At 36.4% G+C, this 19,522-nt stretch overlaps 1 protein-coding gene across 2 annotated transcripts in view; it reads right to left on the bottom strand.

The window, feature by feature from the left end:
- The window catches only part of ADGRL4 (adhesion G protein-coupled receptor L4), a 72,218-nt gene that overhangs the window by 16,993 nt on the left and 35,703 nt on the right, over positions 1 to 19,522 (bottom strand). Inside the window, exons 3-13 of one of the 2 annotated variants that reach the window (XM_021527315.2) lie at positions 18,628 to 18,780; positions 12,514 to 12,669; positions 11,925 to 11,995; positions 10,047 to 10,220; positions 9,775 to 9,958; positions 7,422 to 7,538; positions 6,062 to 6,255; positions 4,636 to 4,803; positions 2,920 to 3,123; positions 1,652 to 1,872; positions 1,491 to 1,557 (exon numbers count right to left, since the gene is read on the bottom strand). In XM_021527315.2, coding sequence (XP_021382990.2) covers positions 1,491 to 1,557; positions 1,652 to 1,872; positions 2,920 to 3,123; positions 4,636 to 4,803; positions 6,062 to 6,255; positions 7,422 to 7,538; positions 9,775 to 9,958; positions 10,047 to 10,220; positions 11,925 to 11,995; positions 12,514 to 12,669; positions 18,628 to 18,780 — 1,709 coding nt within the window. The remainder of the gene's footprint in view (positions 1 to 1,490; positions 1,558 to 1,651; positions 1,873 to 2,919; positions 3,124 to 4,635; positions 4,804 to 6,061; positions 6,256 to 7,421; positions 7,539 to 9,774; positions 9,959 to 10,046; positions 10,221 to 11,924; positions 11,996 to 12,513; positions 12,670 to 18,627; positions 18,781 to 19,522) is intronic. The other variant, XM_021527336.2, reaches the window with a different exon arrangement.

Here is a 19,522-nt window from a genome sequence, read left to right on the forward strand (position 1 = left end):
ATTGGGCACAGCTCAGCTGGAGCTGAAAACAAGGCTACAGATGCCTACCCTTGGGGCATTTTCTATGTTTTGATAATGTGATTTTCATGTGCAAACCCTACAGAGACACGTCATTGTGCATAAATCTTTACTTGAAGGCAGATGAGGAACAGGAATGAGAGAAATAACAACAAAACCCCAGCCCTTCTGCCTCCATGGAAGAAAAGATAAGGTTCAAATAGGAAAGAGGAAATTGTAAAGTTAAGCCTAAGAATTGCAAGAATTTCCTAGTAAAGAATGGTGTCTTGCTGTGATTTCATTCCATCTCAGTAACCTGTTGGACACCAGGGCTATCTTACTCAGAAGCACTGACCCAAGGGAGGTCATGATGCTTTGCCTCTCAAAATCTGCTGTGCTCCCCAGAAGGGTGAGATGGGGAGGCATAACCTTGCAGCTATATCTGTCAGGTTGTTCCCAGCTGTATCCAATATGCAGTGGAAATTTGGCATGAAATTTGACCAGAATTATACCTGATACTTTATTAAGCTTTGAAATGGATAATGCCTTGAAATAAAACTGTTTCACTACCAAGTTGTATGTGTTAGGATCTTACACTTCTTTTTTTTAACAAATCCTCACATTATACCAAATAGCTTAAAAAACAACACAGCTGTAACTGACTTGACCATAAGTGTTGTGAGGCCTTGCTATTGCACCTTCTCCTTCTGTTAGCTCCAGCTATCAGTGTCAACACAGTCATACAGAATAAAGCCCCATTACAGCTAGAATGGTTCCTTAAACTTTATAGCACTTAGAAATGCTCCTGAAACACCAAAAACATCTCGATTCAGAATTGAACATGTAATACCTGCCAAATTTGCAGGTTTGAAACCACTTCCAATAGGAATTAAAAAGGCCCACTTCACAGCTGAAATAGGGCTATCAATACTTGACTTGTCTGCCCATGTGAAATAGCAGGTTCTTTTCTCTGACGTCGCAATTTAGTTTAAAATGGCTTTGATGATGACAGGGTACATGCGAATGATAAAACCACAAAGATGACAGTCTAATCTTACAAAGATGACCCATCACTGATAAGAGATTAAGTCACACAACATTTGAAAAACCAGATTATCTGTCTGCTAGGATGGTGTCTGTGTAACACCTCCTGCTGAGCCATGCTGAGATGCCAGTGACATACAGAGATGCTTCTCTGCAAAAACTAGAAATGCTTCACAGAATTTCAAAACCATTAAGATAAAAGAAAGAGTAAGAAAAAACTCTTCTGATATTATATTGAACTTTTTTTGTCAAACATTCATTTTTCAGACTAGTAAAGTATTTAGATGTACAGCATATAAATAATTTAGAGGTACTATAAAAAGGCCTAAATTAGTCAATTCTGCCCTATAATTAGCACTCACAGCTATGCTGGCAGTGGGTGGGTGATTATTAAACACCTTTTATTATTGGCTTTATGTACTACAATAAAAAATTAAAATTATACTTACAAGAATTATTAGACATGCAGGTCCTATAAAACTCCATATAAAGTTATTCTTAGTGCTGAGCCAACATCTGAAAATTAAACAGCAGAAAATGCCTTGAAATGTGCTTTTGTGATTATTATCTCCTTCTGTAAGATGATTTGAACACAGAAACAGTGACTTACACTTCTGTGGTGCCATAGTACTTGTATCCCAGTGCAGCAGAGATTCCAACGACCACGGCTGGGCTGACATAGCCAAAGACATAGAAATTCTTGTGCAAGAAACCCTTGTTGTAGATGACTCCCACAACTATAAGGTAGAGGTGAATACCTTCAATGCACATCCATGCAAAAGCAGCTAGAAGGAAATAATGGAGTAGTCCAGCAGTAATTGAACAGAAGAGCTAGAAATGCAATCAGAGAAAGCAGGAGTCATAATTCTATTAACAGGCTTTTGTCAATATATATTATAACAGTACATGCACAGTAACTGAGTGACCTTAAAGTGGTGATTCAGCCCAGCTGGAATGCTGGTTAACAAGAACTTGGTCTACTCCCATTTGCACATTTGCTTATTAGTGTTTTCTGTAGCAAATGGTAAAATAAAGACACTAATTCAACTTTTAAAATTAGTGCATGTCTTCCCAGAAAAACTGTATAAGTGGTTTGACTAGGTTGATCCTATTGTTATAGTTGAGTAGTCTATTGGCTTGATCTACAGAAAGTTAATAAATTAATTTTTAGTATTTTGATAACATTGTAATTAGGCATCACAAGGAATTATTTCTGAAATAGAAATACAGGAATTATACAACAGGAATTATTTCTGAAATAACTTTTGTTATACAAAATGTTTGTAAATTATATTTTTCAATCCATCAATAGTGGAGTGCTACCTCAGGCATAGCAGCTCATATTTTTTCAAGTAATTTTAAATTCTATTCAGCTTATAGGAGGATATTTTGATAATTTATGCATATTTTTTTTTCTTAAAACTAATCTGAGATGCAAAAATCAACACCCTAGCTTTCTGAAAAGCAAAAGGGAGAGGTCAAGACCTCACATTTAGTCCTCCAGCTAACAGCTCAATATCTCAGATGTCAGCTTGGGATTGCAGCTCTGGCCTGATTTTAGAGAAAACTGTCAACCTGGGAGCCACCAAAGTGGCTTTATACAGCATCCTAAATAAAGTGAAAATGCTAAACACATTGCGATCACAGTCTCAGTAAAGGTGACAAATATTAAATGAAACCCATGGAGCAAAGTCAATACACACCAGCTCATATGAAGGCCCTGCTTCTTTAAATGACATTTTGTATTTCCTGTTACTGTACTGGGAAGTCAGGGTCACTGTTGTAGATAGGAAGTGTGGGGAGTAGAAGAAAGATCATATCTTATACTGTATATTTATTTTGCAATACAAAATCAAGGCACAAGTGAAAACTACCCACCTTATTATTGTTCATATTAATTCCAATCAGAAAAATAAGTTCTGCCAGGAAAAGGCTGCAGCAGAGGTTTTTGTGGATTGTCGTTCTAGTGCTTTGAATTTCACTGAAGAACCAGAAGGTGAAAATGCACATGGAGAGGCAAATCAACGAAATAATTATTCCTAGCTGAGTGATTCTTGTAAGAATGCTATAATTTGTAACACCCTGGGGGAAAATTATAATATAGTATTTAAAAGAACAGTTTTATAACGTCTCAAGAAAGACCTCATTCTGTAATACAGCTCTTTTCTTCTTTTCTACAAAATATTAATCAAAACTGTTTGTAGAGTTTCATTAGAAATGTACACTTTGGATAATCTAAAAAATATTGGGTTTTTGTGAGACAGATATAATTCTAGGGGAAATTAGTAATAAACTGTATATATTCCTGTTCTTGCATTTTCTGATATTTCTTAACAAAACTTTTTATTAACATCAGTATCTCCTAATAAGATTTTCAAAATCAGATCATTTTAGTGAATGACAAATACACTGGCAGCAGGACATCTATTAATATGACACAAATATTTTCTAATATAAAAGGACTTATCACAGCAGAGACTTAGATAAGCAAAACTGAATAACTGTCTTACTGAATTTGCAACATGATCAAAACAAGACTCTGAAATAACAATCACTTCAAGTAAATGCTATTCCAGATATTTAACATGAACTTTCTCCAGAGAAACACAAGATACTTCAATACCAGACGTGAATATTTTCTGTATAAGAATACAATTTCTTTTGCTGTTTGCTATTTGAACAAAGAAACTCTGAAATACGTGACTGTACATTAGCAAAAGGAGAGCATTCAGCTGACCATAAAATGTATCTAAGAATATTTTTACTAAATAAAGGATGAGAGATTCTTTACCTCCCAGCCTTTCTTTTCAAAATAGCTATATAGGTACCTGCAAAGGTTTTAAATTTGAACTGCAGACCTAGGATGCTATTTAGCAACCAGGAAACAGCCTCTATCAGCATGAAATTCACAGTGTGAGAGAACTGTCTCAATACAGTATATTCATGCTAATATTCTGCTTGCTGTCAGTTCTGATACCTTATAAAGCTGCTTCCTGAGGCAGGACCTGAGCTCCTGCAGATCCCCACTGAGACCCTGGAAATCTATGGAGCTTCTTAATATAAGAAGGACATAAATTGAGTGGCCATTCTTCCAATTTTGTGCTGCTTGTAAGTGTCCATGTTTAATAGTCATAAACTTCAGATTGATTATGCTGCTGCAAAGTCTCCAGAGAGAAATTAAAGCAGCTTTTTAGACGCCAAGGTTAGACAAATGGGTGGCAAAGTTTTGAGAGACAGAAATTCAGGGCCATATGGTTACTGACCACCAATGAATGGCAGATAAATCCCACAGCAGTATTAAAGTGAGATGTAAAATGAAATGCAACGCTCCAAAAATAAGCACAACAGACTGTGTTTTTGGAACAAGATACTTTGCTGCATCAGTGCTCTGTAATACTGCAGAAAGGACATAAGGAAATTCAAACACATATGGGAGGAATTTTGTTTGCTTTGTGCACAATAAATTGTGTGTTTGCTGAACAAAACAGAGACAACATAAAGGGGGGAAGTATGCAGGTTGCACTAAAATAAAAACATAAGGAATGAAAACAGAAGAAAGTATTAGGTAAAACACTAAATTAAAATAGCACTTACAACGGAGCCACCTGAGGACATCAAAACAGCAAAATGAGTCAGATGATTACATTTGCATGAGATATGAGTGGAGTTGGAATGTGTCAGCTCACAGCCTTCTGTAGCCCAGTTGCCATTCATTGTGTCTGAGTAGTTCCAAAATGCACATTTAATGTCTTTATCTGCAGTCTGGAACAGAAACAAGATGTTCTGCTGATGGCAAAAGGCAGGATATTTCCCATCAAGAGACCTTTCTTACGCTAGACCGCACAATTCATTAAAAAATGCTTGTTAACACTGGAAGGTTGGGAAACAAAAAACACATTCTGCAAGGCCTATTCCAAGCAATTAAAACATGGCTGGGGATGGAAGCAATTTATTCACACAGCTAAAACCCCACCAAACATATAGTCTAATCAGATTACTGAGCTCTGCTGGCACCTGCAAAGATGCTGGAATTTTTACCTATTGAAAACATTGTTATGTATATGCTTGCACCTGCTGAACATGGAGTAGACTCCAAGGTTACAGCCACATTGCTCATCCATTCCAAATGAGCAGTTCAAAAACTGAGACTTATTCCATGCATTTTACAAAGCAATCTGGGATAAAGCCAGGGTCATATCACACCTGCTATATCACCTGCTACACAACAGTGATGAGTAAGACCATTACTATTATTTAGTGCAGTTAGTGCTTACTAAATCTAGTCAAAGACTAAGTCTCCCTTGTAATATAGGCTTTATAAAGATATGCAAATTTATATAAAGGTGATTTCTAACTCAGAAGGGAAGTAACAAATTTAAAATCTGTGTAACCAAGTTAGCACCTTGTCCCATTGCTCAGCTCTCTACAGAGTTGCTTTATTGTCATGTTTCTGATGATTCTTTGTGCTGTGATTTTTCACATATGATTGAAGCCAACAAAAATTGTATTTGCTGGAAGTAAACCTCTCAGTTTTAAATAAATGTGTTAAGATTTCAGAAATAGCAAAGTTTCAAAACTGTAGGTTCTGCTATTACCCCCTAATTCCAGGTTACCTTTTTTGCATTAACCTTGAAGCATTGCTTCTGTTTTTTAGTATATATCCCTAACCATCTGATAAACTTTCAGAAAGAAAACCCACCTAAATACAGAACAATCAAGATCCTATAATTTTTCTCTGGTTCAGACATCTACATTTTATCCATACTACAACCCACCAAAGATGGCATTATTGCCCTTGTTTTCATCCCATAGCAATTTTCCTCTGTACCATATTTAGCATATTGCACTTAGGATGTCACATTTGAGATTAATCTTATTAGAGTAATAAATTGTAGCTTCACATCAACAAACAACAGAATTATGTCTTAGCTCATCATATGCTGCAGGTATGCTTACATCACATAACATGATTAGCTAATGTTTTGTTTTACTTGAAACAGATAATAAAAAACCCCCTTACCTTGGCATACTTTAAGGTAAATGTTATTTTCTCGAGCTCATAGAGTGTGGGTGGATTGGAGCTAATTGCAACAGCTATAACTGCTGAGCTAACTGTGTGTCTCTGCTCGGAAGGGTCTTTGGAGGAGAGGTTTTTAGGCGAGGAAAGCAGAGACCCGATGTTGCTGTACCGCAGAAAGACAACGGCTACAGTGCCTATCAATCAAACAGACCATGGTTAGGGGCTCGTGGGTTTTTATGGAAGAACAAAATTGAAGACATTAAGGAAGCAATAAACAATAGACATTATAGCTGCTATTGCATAAAATATGCAAAACAGATGGAGTCTTTGTGGAATACTTATAAAAATGTTTTAGCGACAATGAAATATAGCTTTATTTAAAACAATGTAACTGGCATTAGAAATAAAAATGCGTGTTCACACTGGCAATACTAAATAGATATATGCATATGTATTTTTCCTAGAGTAATGTATGCTTGCTGCTGTTCTGCAACTGGTTACACATGTGATGTCAGCTCTTATAAACTGAAATGTCTCCAACCTGAAGTAAATACTGGACTTCTCTAAAGTACTTGGCTTGCTTTGACTTCCATTACAGTGGACACAGGATGGAAAAAAGTAGAAGATATTTTAGGTTTCAGTGCTGATCTTAAAAAATGTAGAGATTTTCTCCCTGGTACCACAATAAACCACATTTTTAGATACTGATATGAGTCGAGATACAGATTAGATGGAAGATAAAGATTTAAAAAAATCTTTTCCATGATTATTGAATTATGTGGTGTAAGTCCAGAACTGTATTTATATTTAGTGATACATGTATTTATATTTATTGTAATTATATTTAGTGGAAATACATGTATTTATATTTAGTGATATGTATTTATATTTAATGACAACAGTAATTGTAAGCCCTTTCTTTAGCACTCTGAAGTACAAGCCAGATCTAGGTCCTGCTGGTTTTGGTACTAAAGATCACACATTCTTGCCCTAGTGAGCTACTCTCTGAATAGAAAAATGCACCAAATTTTGAAGGAGCAGTAGCACAGAAAGTTGAAGGTCAACTGTATGTCCAAAGTCATACAGCAGATCTATGGCTGAGAAAAGGATAAAGCTCAGGTCTGCAGTACCAATGCCCAGTGTGAAAACTCATTGGATACTCACTGTGCCACTGGATATGATAGAAATATCAGTTTTGAGACAATAAAGGAGAAAGAGTGATAAAAATACCTTGTGTTCTTTGTAGTTAGCAGTGGGGAAGTTCAGCCTTGGTAAACTGCACATTAGGCTGCTTTCTAGTGGGTAAAAGTCTATCCAAGGTGTTTATTAACCCGCCTACCCTCCAACCTTTTTTTCTTACCATTTGGATGAAGTTCCTTTCTCTTCTTTGGAGAGATCTTTATGTAATCTCCCCCTGTGTATACATGAGGGTGGATGTGTTTCATGTGGTGTGAATCAAAAGCAAAAACCTTGAGCGCTGTAAAAGAAGAATAATACTGTATAAATCACATTATGACCTACCATAATTTAGAGTTGGGTTAGTAAGTGTGCTACTGGATTGCATAATTACTGTGAATTTTAAGACTCTATCCTTGTGCAAAATATTTCAAGAAAAATGTCATTAGTATAACATGTTTGTTTAAACATCTATTTTTTTTTTCATGCATACATTTTGCTTGTATACTTTTTGCTCCTTCCATGAAAAATATAGTCTCTTATTTACCTTGCCTTAAATTAGGTACTGCAAAAAACAATGTAGGTTACTTTAGGAAGAGCTATTGCTTTATTAAAAATGTATTTCTGAAAGGAGCTACAAATCACAATTATAAAAAGGGAAGCATAAAATTCTCCACTGAATAATAACGTTTGATAAAAGCCAACTTTTGAAAAGTATATATTTTATGGTTATCTATCCATGCTACCAAATACACATTACACCATGGACTAATGATGTGTCTTGTCAAAAAGCAAACAAACAAGCATCACCCCTTAGGACAAAAACTACATTAGAGACTATTGAGCTCTTTACTTCTTTACGGTGCTGAGTTTCAATCACCCAGGATGGGAAAAAAAAGAAGTCAATCAGGCTTTGTTTTAAAAACAAAACAAAACAAAGCAAACCAAAATAAACCAAAACAAATCTAAAACTTGACTGACAGAGGAATATCACTAAGCTAGACCATCTGCATTGCTTATAGCACAGCACACAAAAATAATATGAGCTATTCAATAGACCAGCTGTCAGAAAATGTTTGTAAGGGCCTAAGAAATTGTTTTCTTTGGCTGGAGTTTTGAAAAGCTCATAGTTCAAGAGCTTGCACCAAAAAAAGCAGTGGAGAGAGAGGGGTGATGTTGTAGGTGTTATCCGAAAATAGTTGTGTGTGGCACATACGAGACCCGTGAAAAATTTATTCATGCTGAAAAACAGTAACAAAAAATTTTGGTGTTTGGGTCCAATTTCGAAATAGGCTCATCCAGTTTCCCATTTTAGAACAAAACCAAGGAATACAATCATTAACCTTTCAACACAGGAATTCCTCTCTATTCTCTTTATCAGGCTTTTCTGTCACCTTGGTGATTGATGCCTACAGTTCCACTGGAGACTGCACTCGAATCCTCTCTTCCTGACTTTCATGGCCTCAGCTCTGTGGTCGTGAGAGGTTCTGCTTTCAAGTAAGGGAGGTGTGGGGAGGGGGGAACAGGGGCTTTGCACCCAGCACCTGGCACTGCTCTGGACCTGCTGCAGACCCAGAGGTGCTCTGCAACAACCTAAGTCTGATTCTACAGAGCCTATGCCAAGGAACAAATGCCTCCCTTCTTTTTCATCATTCTATTTTTGGAAAGGTAAGGGAAGAACAGGTGGTTTGACCTGCCTCGAGACCACAGAAGGAATCTTACTCATCAAGTCATCATATAAAACAGCAAGCTGGTGAAAGACACTGAAGAAATGTATTAAATCTAAAATAAGAAATCAGATCACATACAGTTTGGGGACATTCAGAAAAATAAAGATGAAAGAGTGGCCATTGACAAAGGAATCAGCCATGCTTTATCAGGATTTGCAAAAGTGGCTGGTGTCAGCCTTACTCCGCTCTCAGTAGAAGGAATGGTAAAACTATTATTACCACAGCAAAATCAGCAGGTATTGGTGGGAAGACACCAGCACACAGGGAGAAGGTAGGTGAGCAAAATGGTGCAGTTGAGACTAACGAATTATCCTCCTGGGGAATTCCTCTTAAAATGAGAAATTCCTGTTGAGATAAAGCCACTCAAGATCAAACTCACTAGGTACAATCCTTATTCCAAGTTCATTTATAATAACTATGCTGAACCAAAAAGAGTCAAAAAAATCTGTAGACAGCAAGTCCAGATTTTGTTCCACTGGTGTTTTTTATACACATCAGATGCATAGGATAATTTTGTGCTTATAAAATGAATCTAGGCTGTGTGAGTATGGCCCTAATGAGAGGTTTAAAGAGAATATGAAAACAAGTTCCTACAGACTCAATTTTTTTCTTGCTCTGGACTCAAAGGTTTGGTCTTTGAAAATTATGATACCTACACTGAAAGTCAGGTGTTAGGTACAAAAATCATACAAATTAACACCTGTATCTTTCACATAGCACCATTTCTAATCTTCATAATTGTGCTGAAAAACTCTTCAGTTTAATCCACATCTAAAGTATACCTTAGAATAATTTTCTTTATCTTACCTATGTCACTTGCATTAGCATCCAGCTGGGCTGTCTTTTTGAAGCTCTGTGACATGAGAAGTGTTGCCTGCTCTGCAGTGTGCAGCAGCTTGGTCAGGCTCCTCCTTTGGTTATCTACAGGTAGAGCTTCCCAGACTGCAATTTTGTCTTTTTGTAAAAAATTGTTCACAGTGTTGACTAAAACCTGCAAGTAAAAGCGTGTGTTTTAAAAGAGTCATGCGCTATCTTTGGAATAAGGACAGCCCCACAACTCCAAGGCTTGATCCACTCACGTTAATGGTGGTGTTTTGGAGGGCTTCATTGTCAGAGGCAGAGTCACTCATGGTGCTCCATGATGAATAGGACAGTGCTTCAACATATGAAACCACTTCTACAGGCAAAAGAGGTCCCAAAGTATTTTTATTAATTTCTTGCAGCTTCTCCAGAGGTGTTTTTAAATGACTAATCTGAAAAATGCCAGAATTCATATCTTAATGAAACAATTAAAGCCATATTGCTGCACGTGAAAATGAACCTGATAGACTGGTTTCTGTTAATTAACCTACTGGTTTATAAGACACTTGTGCATAAAATCCCCTTTTCAATCAACAGGTTGATCTATAAATTATTGATATTACACATGTCTAGTATAACCTTCACAAACAACCACAATTAAAAAAAAATGGTATGCTATCATTACATATTTTTTCCCTGCAGCAGCTAAATTTTATTTATCCTGATGATCTAAAGTGAACTAGTAAATGCGCAAAAATAATTAAATATCAATGATATGATTATTCTGCTTCTGTATTAATCTATTTACTTTTCTTCTAAAATTTAACTCAAGAGGTGGGAGCAGATGGGAAGTATTTGTATATTTTTTAGTTGTTTTTTCTCAAATGCAAATTATAAGGCATGTAGTTGAATGAACTGTACTGCCTATTTCTCCTTCAGTGCTTCAGCTTATAAACTGCTAAATGCACTTACAAAAAACAGCTATTTTAAAGTATAGGCAGGAGAGTGTGGAATGAAGATTAACCTTCCACATTTCAGTCTCATGGCTGAGTAAGAGAAGAATTCTTACTTCACAATACTGGAATTTAATTAATAAAACACTCAACATCTGATTTTGTATGATCTCTACTCTCTGCTGTTGAACAGCTTTTATGGGCCTTGCTCTGTCTTTGACTGCAACTGGACAGAACTAGAAAACAGGTGAAAAATCTGACAGTTCTTTACATGAAAGTATTTTGAATTATTAATTTAAGGTTATATTGAGTATATATTTTTAAAAATCTCACTTTAAGATTCTGCTGTAACATTTACCATGGCTTTGCACCTAAGTGTGATAAGCAGGTATCATATTTGATATAACGTTTTACATTGCAGGTAAACATAAAAAGTATGTTAACCTAGTATTACATATAAGTTTTGTTAATAAAATTCTTTAAAATAATATATTTTGAGTCCAGTAACTTAATCAAATTGCTTAATATCAAATGCAAACATATGCAATTGCTTTTAATTTATTTATGCTTATGCTTCATTTTCCTTTAAAATGAGACAATTCTGTAGCTGTAGAATAATGGATAGTGCATTCATTTATACATTTTTAATTTGCTTCAGGAATATCTGTTTCTGGTGAAAAAAAGTATTTTCTGGTGAAAAATACTCTGGTCACAGATATTTGTTTCTATAAATCCTATATCACTTTACACACTTGCCTTTGAGGAGTAAATAAACTGGCATACCAAGATGCTATGGCTCCCTTTGCTATTTAGTCATTTGTTGACATTACTTCTGTAATCTATCTTGCCTTCCTTTTGAACAAGCAAATAATTGCACATCAGTAAATGCAGCAGTGTGTAACTCCAGAAATTACAGAAACAGCTGAGTGATTACCACACTTCAGAATTTTTCATGCATCATGACTCACTTTGCTGGAAAGAGAACATGCAGATTCCCAGGAAGTTATTATCATGGGTAGAACATACAAACTAGTTCAAATAATTTGAAAGTATTAAGACCCCTTCTGTCAACATGCTTAAGTTCAATTGTATGCTTCAAGGCTTCGTTAAAAACTGTTTAAAAACTATTATAATTGAAATTGCAGTTTCAACCAGAAACAATTAAAGGATTTGAAAATGAGTCTACAAAACAATGCTACTTACTCTGGCTAAAGTCCTATTAATATGTTCAGCTATACAGTCTTTGAATAACTCACACTTGGCCTTTGGATTTTCTGTAAAAATAAAAAGGGAAACTAATTATACATTGCAGTTCAATCAATATTCAATACATACTAATTGCAAAAGCTCTTCTGTAGGTCATTCCCCAAACCACCAGCATTCTGAATTTATGTACATAAACCACAGCATTCCATTCTCAAACTACAATTACAAAGACTTTACCTTGGCCATAATTATAGCATTGGATTGGAACGAGCTGTTTGATTCAGGTAGAGAGCTTGGTCCCTTTTATGGGACTTCCACAGGTGGAGCAGAGAGAGCTCAAATTTACAGAGTGGAGTACAGATCTGACAACTATGAGGAGGTAACCATTATTTCAGATGGATCTCATTGTACTGTTTAGCAAAAATACATTTACAAAATTATTCTATTCTCAGGAATAGTGGATGCCACATCCTTGCCTCTTTTTCATGTCTTGCTGATTAGTCTAACTGAAGATAAATAGGCACTGGTGTGTTTCTCAGAAGATGTATTTCTATAATAACACATAAACCTTTATAATATCATGTACCTTGGCAGGAAGTGCCATCATTTGGCTTAAACTGCAATTTTCCTGTGGATGGTTGATAACCTTCCTTACAGGAGCAGTTAAACCCTCCATCCACGTTTTCACATTTTGCATGATCTCCACAGGCAACACTTCCTTCATTGCTGCACTCATCTACATCTGCAAATATCATGAGAAATTGAATTTTTATTAAGTATTTACAGAATAACACCTTGCTGCTTTGTTGATAATAGCCCCGCACACTACAAGCGGTTTCATAATAAAATTTTATGTAATAAAAAAAAAGAAAAACTAAACCCACAATCTCAGTGGCAAAACCCCTGCCAATTATAATACTTAAGGATTAGAAGGATGAATCATAATTGATCATATTTTTATACCACCACTTTTATTGCTATATAATACTACACTGCTTGTGTTTTAAAACCATATTAATTCTATCATAACAAAATGGTCGACATGATGCAAATCATCTGAAATCCATTTTTCAGAGATTAGACTAAATAGATTTTCTCAGCTCAGTTAGAAAAAGAAAAAAACCCTGCAGACTTGTCTTTTAAGTTGCAGCTTTAAAAAGACACTGCAAAAGCTCATTCTGTCCATCCTCTTAATCTAAGAATTAAACTCTGTGCCTTTTAAAGTGCTTGGCATATCCTTTTTTTTTTTTTTTTAATCCACATTTAAATTACATTTGCCTAAAATGTCTTTTGTACCTCTAAATAAATTGCCATTAGGTAGACAAGTTCAGTAACTGGGTGGGGCATAGTCCAAGAGTAAAACCAATGAATTCCAGTAAGGGAATCCATGAATTGATCAATTTAGGAGAGCTGGGTACTAAATCCCTGGCTGAAGTACTGATTATTTTGCATTATTTGGCTGGCTAAAGATAAAGATCAAATAACTCAATTGAAAAAGCAAACTGGGAACTATACCAAATAATTCTGGAGAATGAAGTAATGGTCTGTGAAGTGCTGTGCTGGAAAGGAGAAAAACATGAAGAGTTTTGGGACAGGTATATCTGAAAAATGGAGTGGTACATGAGTGGGTTTAAAGTGGCCTGAGAACTGAACTGAAGGAAAGACAGCGCAGGGAATGGAGGAGAGAGGATGGCAGCTCCAGTCAATAACTGCTATGACGTTTAGTTTTGGAAAGAAATTGGTGAAAAAAGGAGAAATAGTTAATTGATCAGTGGAGGAGAAGAGCTATATGGATTGATAGGCAGCCTCTGCTCAGCCAGAGAGGGTATTAAGGGCAGACAAGCAGAAGGCAGATATGGGGTGGCTGGAAATACACTATTAGCATATAGGAACTAGTTTCACACTCTGCTTTTAACACAAGAATCTTGTTGGTTTTCAAGAAGGAGCACATGAAGGAGGAATAATACATGTGAAATAAAGTTATTATTGAAAAATGGAAAGATATACTGCATGTATATAGATATATAGAGGGAATGCAGAAAAATATCTGAAGGACACCTAGGGGCCATCTGTCCACTTGGACAGAGGTCTCCCTGGTATTCAAGGCTGAAGTCCCACCTCACTTTCATATATCTCTTTTTCTCAATGAGCCATTGGCTCTGATTTGCACCTGATATGCTGTGTTTTAAGCCTGAAGTTCAGAAGCTGCCATGGAAAAGCATTCAGACTGCTGCACAGACAGGAGGGAGATGTGGGGCTGGAGGTGCATTTGCCCTTCCCAGCCACCACTGCTCTGCAGAAAGAGCCACCAAGAAAGCAATGTGTTTAAATGGCTTGGTGCCAGCATGGAGGTATAAACCAGGAGGTTAAATTATGATTTTTTGCATTAGGGTAACAGTTGATTTTCATATTTAATGTTCCAAACTGCTAATGTTTCTCTTTAAGGAGCTGAGTTTTGCATTATCTGTATTTGTATGGTTTCTGTGACCTCAGTATTCATAGCTATGGAGCTAACCACATTATACATGAACCAATCTGGCAAAAGGGAAGGAAAATAGCATGATATAGTGGTACACACAGGGTACCTCATAATTAAATGCTGTCATTTAAAGACATGAGGCTAAAGTTCTTATGCTTGGCATTTAAATAACCTCTCACATCAGTAAATTATAAAGCTCTGCTTGAAACAAATGAGTGTCTGTCAGTCCCTTGTTGTGTGACTCTGTTAGACAGAGAGACTTTGAATGAAGTGGGAAGGGCCAGTTTGTCTAACTAGAAAACACTTCACCCTCAAACCAAAGATTTCTTTGGCCTTGTCAGCGACATGGAGGACATGTACATCTGAACAAGCCATTCATCATGTAATGCAGTGCTAAAACACCAGCAATTGACAACAATCTTTGCCAAAACTTACAATAACTTATAAATAAAAAAAATAATATTTGAATGCTTTTGAGAATACTGTTACTATGGAACAGATCTCCATATGATTTACTTATACAAATGTTCTAAAATTGTCATGACACTTTTCTTTTCATACACTTTTAGATCAGTAAATAATTGATTTGTTATTACTGGGCAGTCATGCAAATTCTTTTTGTAATTATATAAGATATTAGGTGTAAGAGATTTCAATGAGAAGACAGGATTATCCAAAAGAAGAACAGAAATTCAAGTATTTTGGCACATCTCTGGCAACAGAACTCCTATTTAAAGTCGGATAGAGACACCCTGTTGAGTACATGCAAATAAACTTTCTGCAATTGTGTTGTCCATATGGAATGGGTCCATATCACACCTATTTAATTTACTGCTTTCAGAAGAAAAAAAACAACTCCTGGATGACAAAATTAAAAGGCAATATGCCTGAACTTGCAAAGTACTAATCAGCTTCAAATCCCTTTTAAATCAATGAGATTTCCAGGAGCAGCCAACAGTTTGTGACAGTTGCAAGAATGCAGCTTTTAAGTTCCTGCTTTGAAATGCTGTGAGCAGTAGCTGTAGGCTTTTGTTTCCTTATATTTTGTAATTATGCTTTTTTAACCAAATATGCAATTGTTGGACCACACATGGACAACAGCTTGTCAGTGCTTTCAGCAATCCAATTTTAGTGGAGCTTTGGGGGGTGGATCCCAAACTCTCCTCCTTGATGTGCTGTGGGAGCAGGAGTGGGCTGCCAAGGCTGTGTGATCAGTCTTCACAGACAGCATTCCTGAGCAAAGGTTGAAGAACAGCAGCTTTTTAAACAGAAGAGCATTTGCCATAGGTCTGTAAAAAGCCCTGGCCTTTCAGTAAATATTCAAAACAAATCCTGGAGCTGAACTTTGAAGCTTTTATAATAGCTGCGATCAGAAAAATAATATCACCAACACCACTTAGGCTAGTGTGAAAATAGATTTATAACCTTTTATTTTATTTCTTTGCTTTGTCACTCCTCATCTATTGCAGCAGGCAAGGAAATTCCAATTAAATTAAAAGTACGGAGAACAGTTATTATGTTCAGTCTTGCCAATTACAGGATTGTACCTACATCGCTTTGATTCTTCACCAGCCAGTCAAGACAGCTTGATGTCTACATTATACCTTCTGCTTATTAGTAGCTTGCAAGTGATTGAAAAGTCCAATTGCAAAGGACTAGATGTTCCCTCCCTGTGTCTTCACACTGTGGAAGGCAGCAGCACACACAAAGTAGATTTGAAAAAGGCTATGAATGGCAAAGGTAGAAGAAAAGTTAGCAACGTGGCCCAACACCAGATTCCATCCACTGTACAGCTCCCTTGTCACAGCAAAGCATGAGATGGAGAATGGGAGAATGGGTGCCTTCCCAGGGCTCTCAGAAGTACCTGAGGAGATCTGATAGCATGTTCCCCAAAAAAAACAGAGTGGCATGGATGGCACTTTCATTTCACAGAGGGCCATTTTCATGTTTTTACTCTGTTGACTGGAGTGAAAAAAATAGGTTTCTATTTTACTTTTTTTATCTGCAGCTGGACATTCAATAAATTGTGAAGTCTAAGGAAAAGTATGGCTTTTGCACAAAAAATAGATTTTAATAGCTCACTTTCAGGACAACAAAAAATGTCTTCAGAAATGTCACATCTCTGCATTCCTTTTTTTTTCTTCTCCATTTCCTTTATCCTTTTCTTCTCCTCTTTCCCTTCCTACTGTCCAGTTCCTCCTCTATCTGCATCTTTCTTTGTCATCTCTTCAGCAATTCTACCTGATAACATGGATGAAATACTTTTGACCCTCAACTCAAAACTCAGCATTTGGACTGGATTAAGGGTGAACCAACATTTCTAAAAGCCATTGTCCCAAGATTTCTTTTGATCTGCTACCTTGGGGAACATTATCACTTTTTACTTGGGAGCTTATTATGGGTTCTGAAGAGGGAATACACAGGTATGTGCATGTGACTTGCTCACACATATTTATGTACTCACTTGCATTACTGGAAACTCAGGTAGGTTTGAGGGCATAAACAAATAGGGTTCATAATGGCATGCTCTCCAAAATTCAAGTTTCAAAGTTACTGCCATGTACATATATACATATACACATATTAAAAAGAAGATTTAAGACTTTGCATAATCTAAAAATATAATGTAGGGCCCCATAAACTTGTGTAGGATGGGTACCTTGTACTTCTCTTCTGTGATTTGTACTAAATAACTTGCACTCTATTTAAACTGAAATGTTGAAATTTGCTTCAGCTGTCACCCTGAATACACAAATGTCAGCTGTTTGTGTGCAAGTCATATCTGCTACCTGTAGCAGCAGAATCATTGGGTACAAAATATTATATTATGGCTTCACTGATGGATAAGGAAAAAAAATTAATTGTGCATCAAAAGGCTGTGTTTAGGACTCACATCTTGGTAAAGTAATTGGTACACTTGTTTAATGAAAAAAGGTGCCCACAGGTAATTTTTAATTTCAGTGTGTTTTGAAAGCTCTTGGCTCCTCCGTGTGGATATTCAAAACAAAGAAGTACTAAACTAAACTCTAGTAGAGGATAAAAAATAGATCAATCTGCCCAGTAAAGAGGAAAAAAAGAGAAGAAATTATCAAGCTAGGGGTAAGAAGTTAAAGTGACACAAAAAGAGTCAGAGAAATGACTTTGAAGACAAACTTCCGGAGCTGAGGAAATATCATAATGTAAAAATCAAAACCTGGAGCAGAAATGGTGAGAATATTTACAGCTCAATGTGCTAACTGTCTCCATCCCAGCTAATTTAAGAATGATTCATAGCAGCTGGATAAAGCAGAACACTTTTAGATGGATGTGAGCAATGGGCAAGAAATGTCGATTAGATCACTTTCTGGCTTAATATGCAACCACTCTGCTGATATTAAGAGCAGTGAGAAGAGAGGTTGTCAGCACTCACAAGCTCACAGGAGACATACCTAGAATCAGACACTGTCAGCATAAAGGTGTAAAGGGCAATAGATTTATTTCTCATTTTCCCATTCCCTGAGGACTTTTGCAACATACAGAGAAAATTACCAGGAGTTTGAAAAAGAGAAATAGTTATAGTTCTTCCATTGAGAGGAAATCCTAAAGGATTGCATGGTTGTTCAGAAATAACATTTTTCCAGAGAACTTTTCCTCCCCTGTAATCTTGAACGTGTTCCATTCAACTGCAATAGAACCAGAGGCTAATGAATGGCACAGGAGGTAGGATAACCACTGATCTTGCTTGTTAGACTTGAAAAATTTCCAAAAGTATCCTAACCAAGTTTCCAAACAAAAAAATATTTGAAGTATACTAGTGCAAACTTATAGAGAATTTGTTGATCCAGATCTGAATGCAGAATATTTTGTCACTTTCTTTTTCTGAGAACGTGACCACCTTGCTCACAGATCAATGAAGCAGTGGCATAAATGGGTGAATTAGTGATTTCTATGTTACCTTAACTATATATTTATTGTGTAAATCTGTGACGTGGATTCAAATATATTGCAAGCAGAGTCAAGATGCAACTGTCATTGAAAGCAATGGCAGCTGCTCTGTTGTCAGGGAGAAGTGTGGGCCTGAACTGGAATATTAAGCAATCTTCTTCCATCCAAACTATGAATTTTATCCCCAGACTCCAAACTTCACAAATAGGAAAGCATTTTGCTAGATTTCTATAATTAAGAGAAGCAACAAGGGAAGAGTGACAATGTAAAGCTCTCTGGCAGACAGTAATAACTTACCCACGCAGGAGGTTCCATCATTAGGAACAAAAATTTGTTGACCATTACTGGGTTTGAAACCAGACATACACGTGCAGTAATAACTTCCCTCTGTGTTTGTGCAATTGGCATGCTCTCCACAAGGCTGAGTAGCATTTTCACACTCGTTATCATCTGCAAGACAAATTATGGAAAAATATATTTACATTTGATGATTGAAGAAAGCAGTATTCTATAAGCTTAATTAGGCTCTGGTATTTCACTTGCATACGTCTTGAATGCTGAGCTGGCAGTCTTGGTATTTGTCTACATAGTTTTCCTATTGCCAAGGTTGTAATCAGGTGTTCAGCAGCACTCATCTGCCCTCATCCTGTGTGAATCAACAAGTGAGAGATCAGTGGGATACTGAAATGAATGGTTTAATTGGATATACACTTGGAATAAAAGATTGAGATGAGTGTGTGTTCTGCCACGGTTGTAACTGATAACATTTTCTTCCTATCCAAAAATCTACAGGTAGAAGTTGACTCTGAGGATGTGTTTAGGAATTTTGAATTTTTATAAAAAACAGAGGTCAAAAGGATATAAAGAAATCACCCCCTTAATTCTGACATCAAAGCAGAACCAGTATAGTTAAACGCACATTTTTTTAATGGCCTGTTTTAAAAGACCTTCTGTGATATTTCTCAGCATTACAGGAAAGCAGACTTACAAATTCATCCTACTGGCTGATCTGAGTCTTCAAGTATTTTGTTTTTTCTTAGTCACCCGAAAGATATTAACAAAGAGATGAGCAAGATTCAGGTCTTGAGCCTTACCTCTTAGCAATTGCTCTGCAAGTCATAATTTTTGTACCTGAAAATTCACATGAACAATTTTACAGGGCTAATCCTAGGCCTCCAATGACACAGTGAAA

The sequence above is a fragment of the Lonchura striata genome, chromosome 9, assembly GCF_046129695.1.
Source record: "Lonchura striata isolate bLonStr1 chromosome 9, bLonStr1.mat, whole genome shotgun sequence".
Taxonomy (NCBI): Eukaryota; Metazoa; Chordata; class Aves; order Passeriformes; family Estrildidae; genus Lonchura; species Lonchura striata.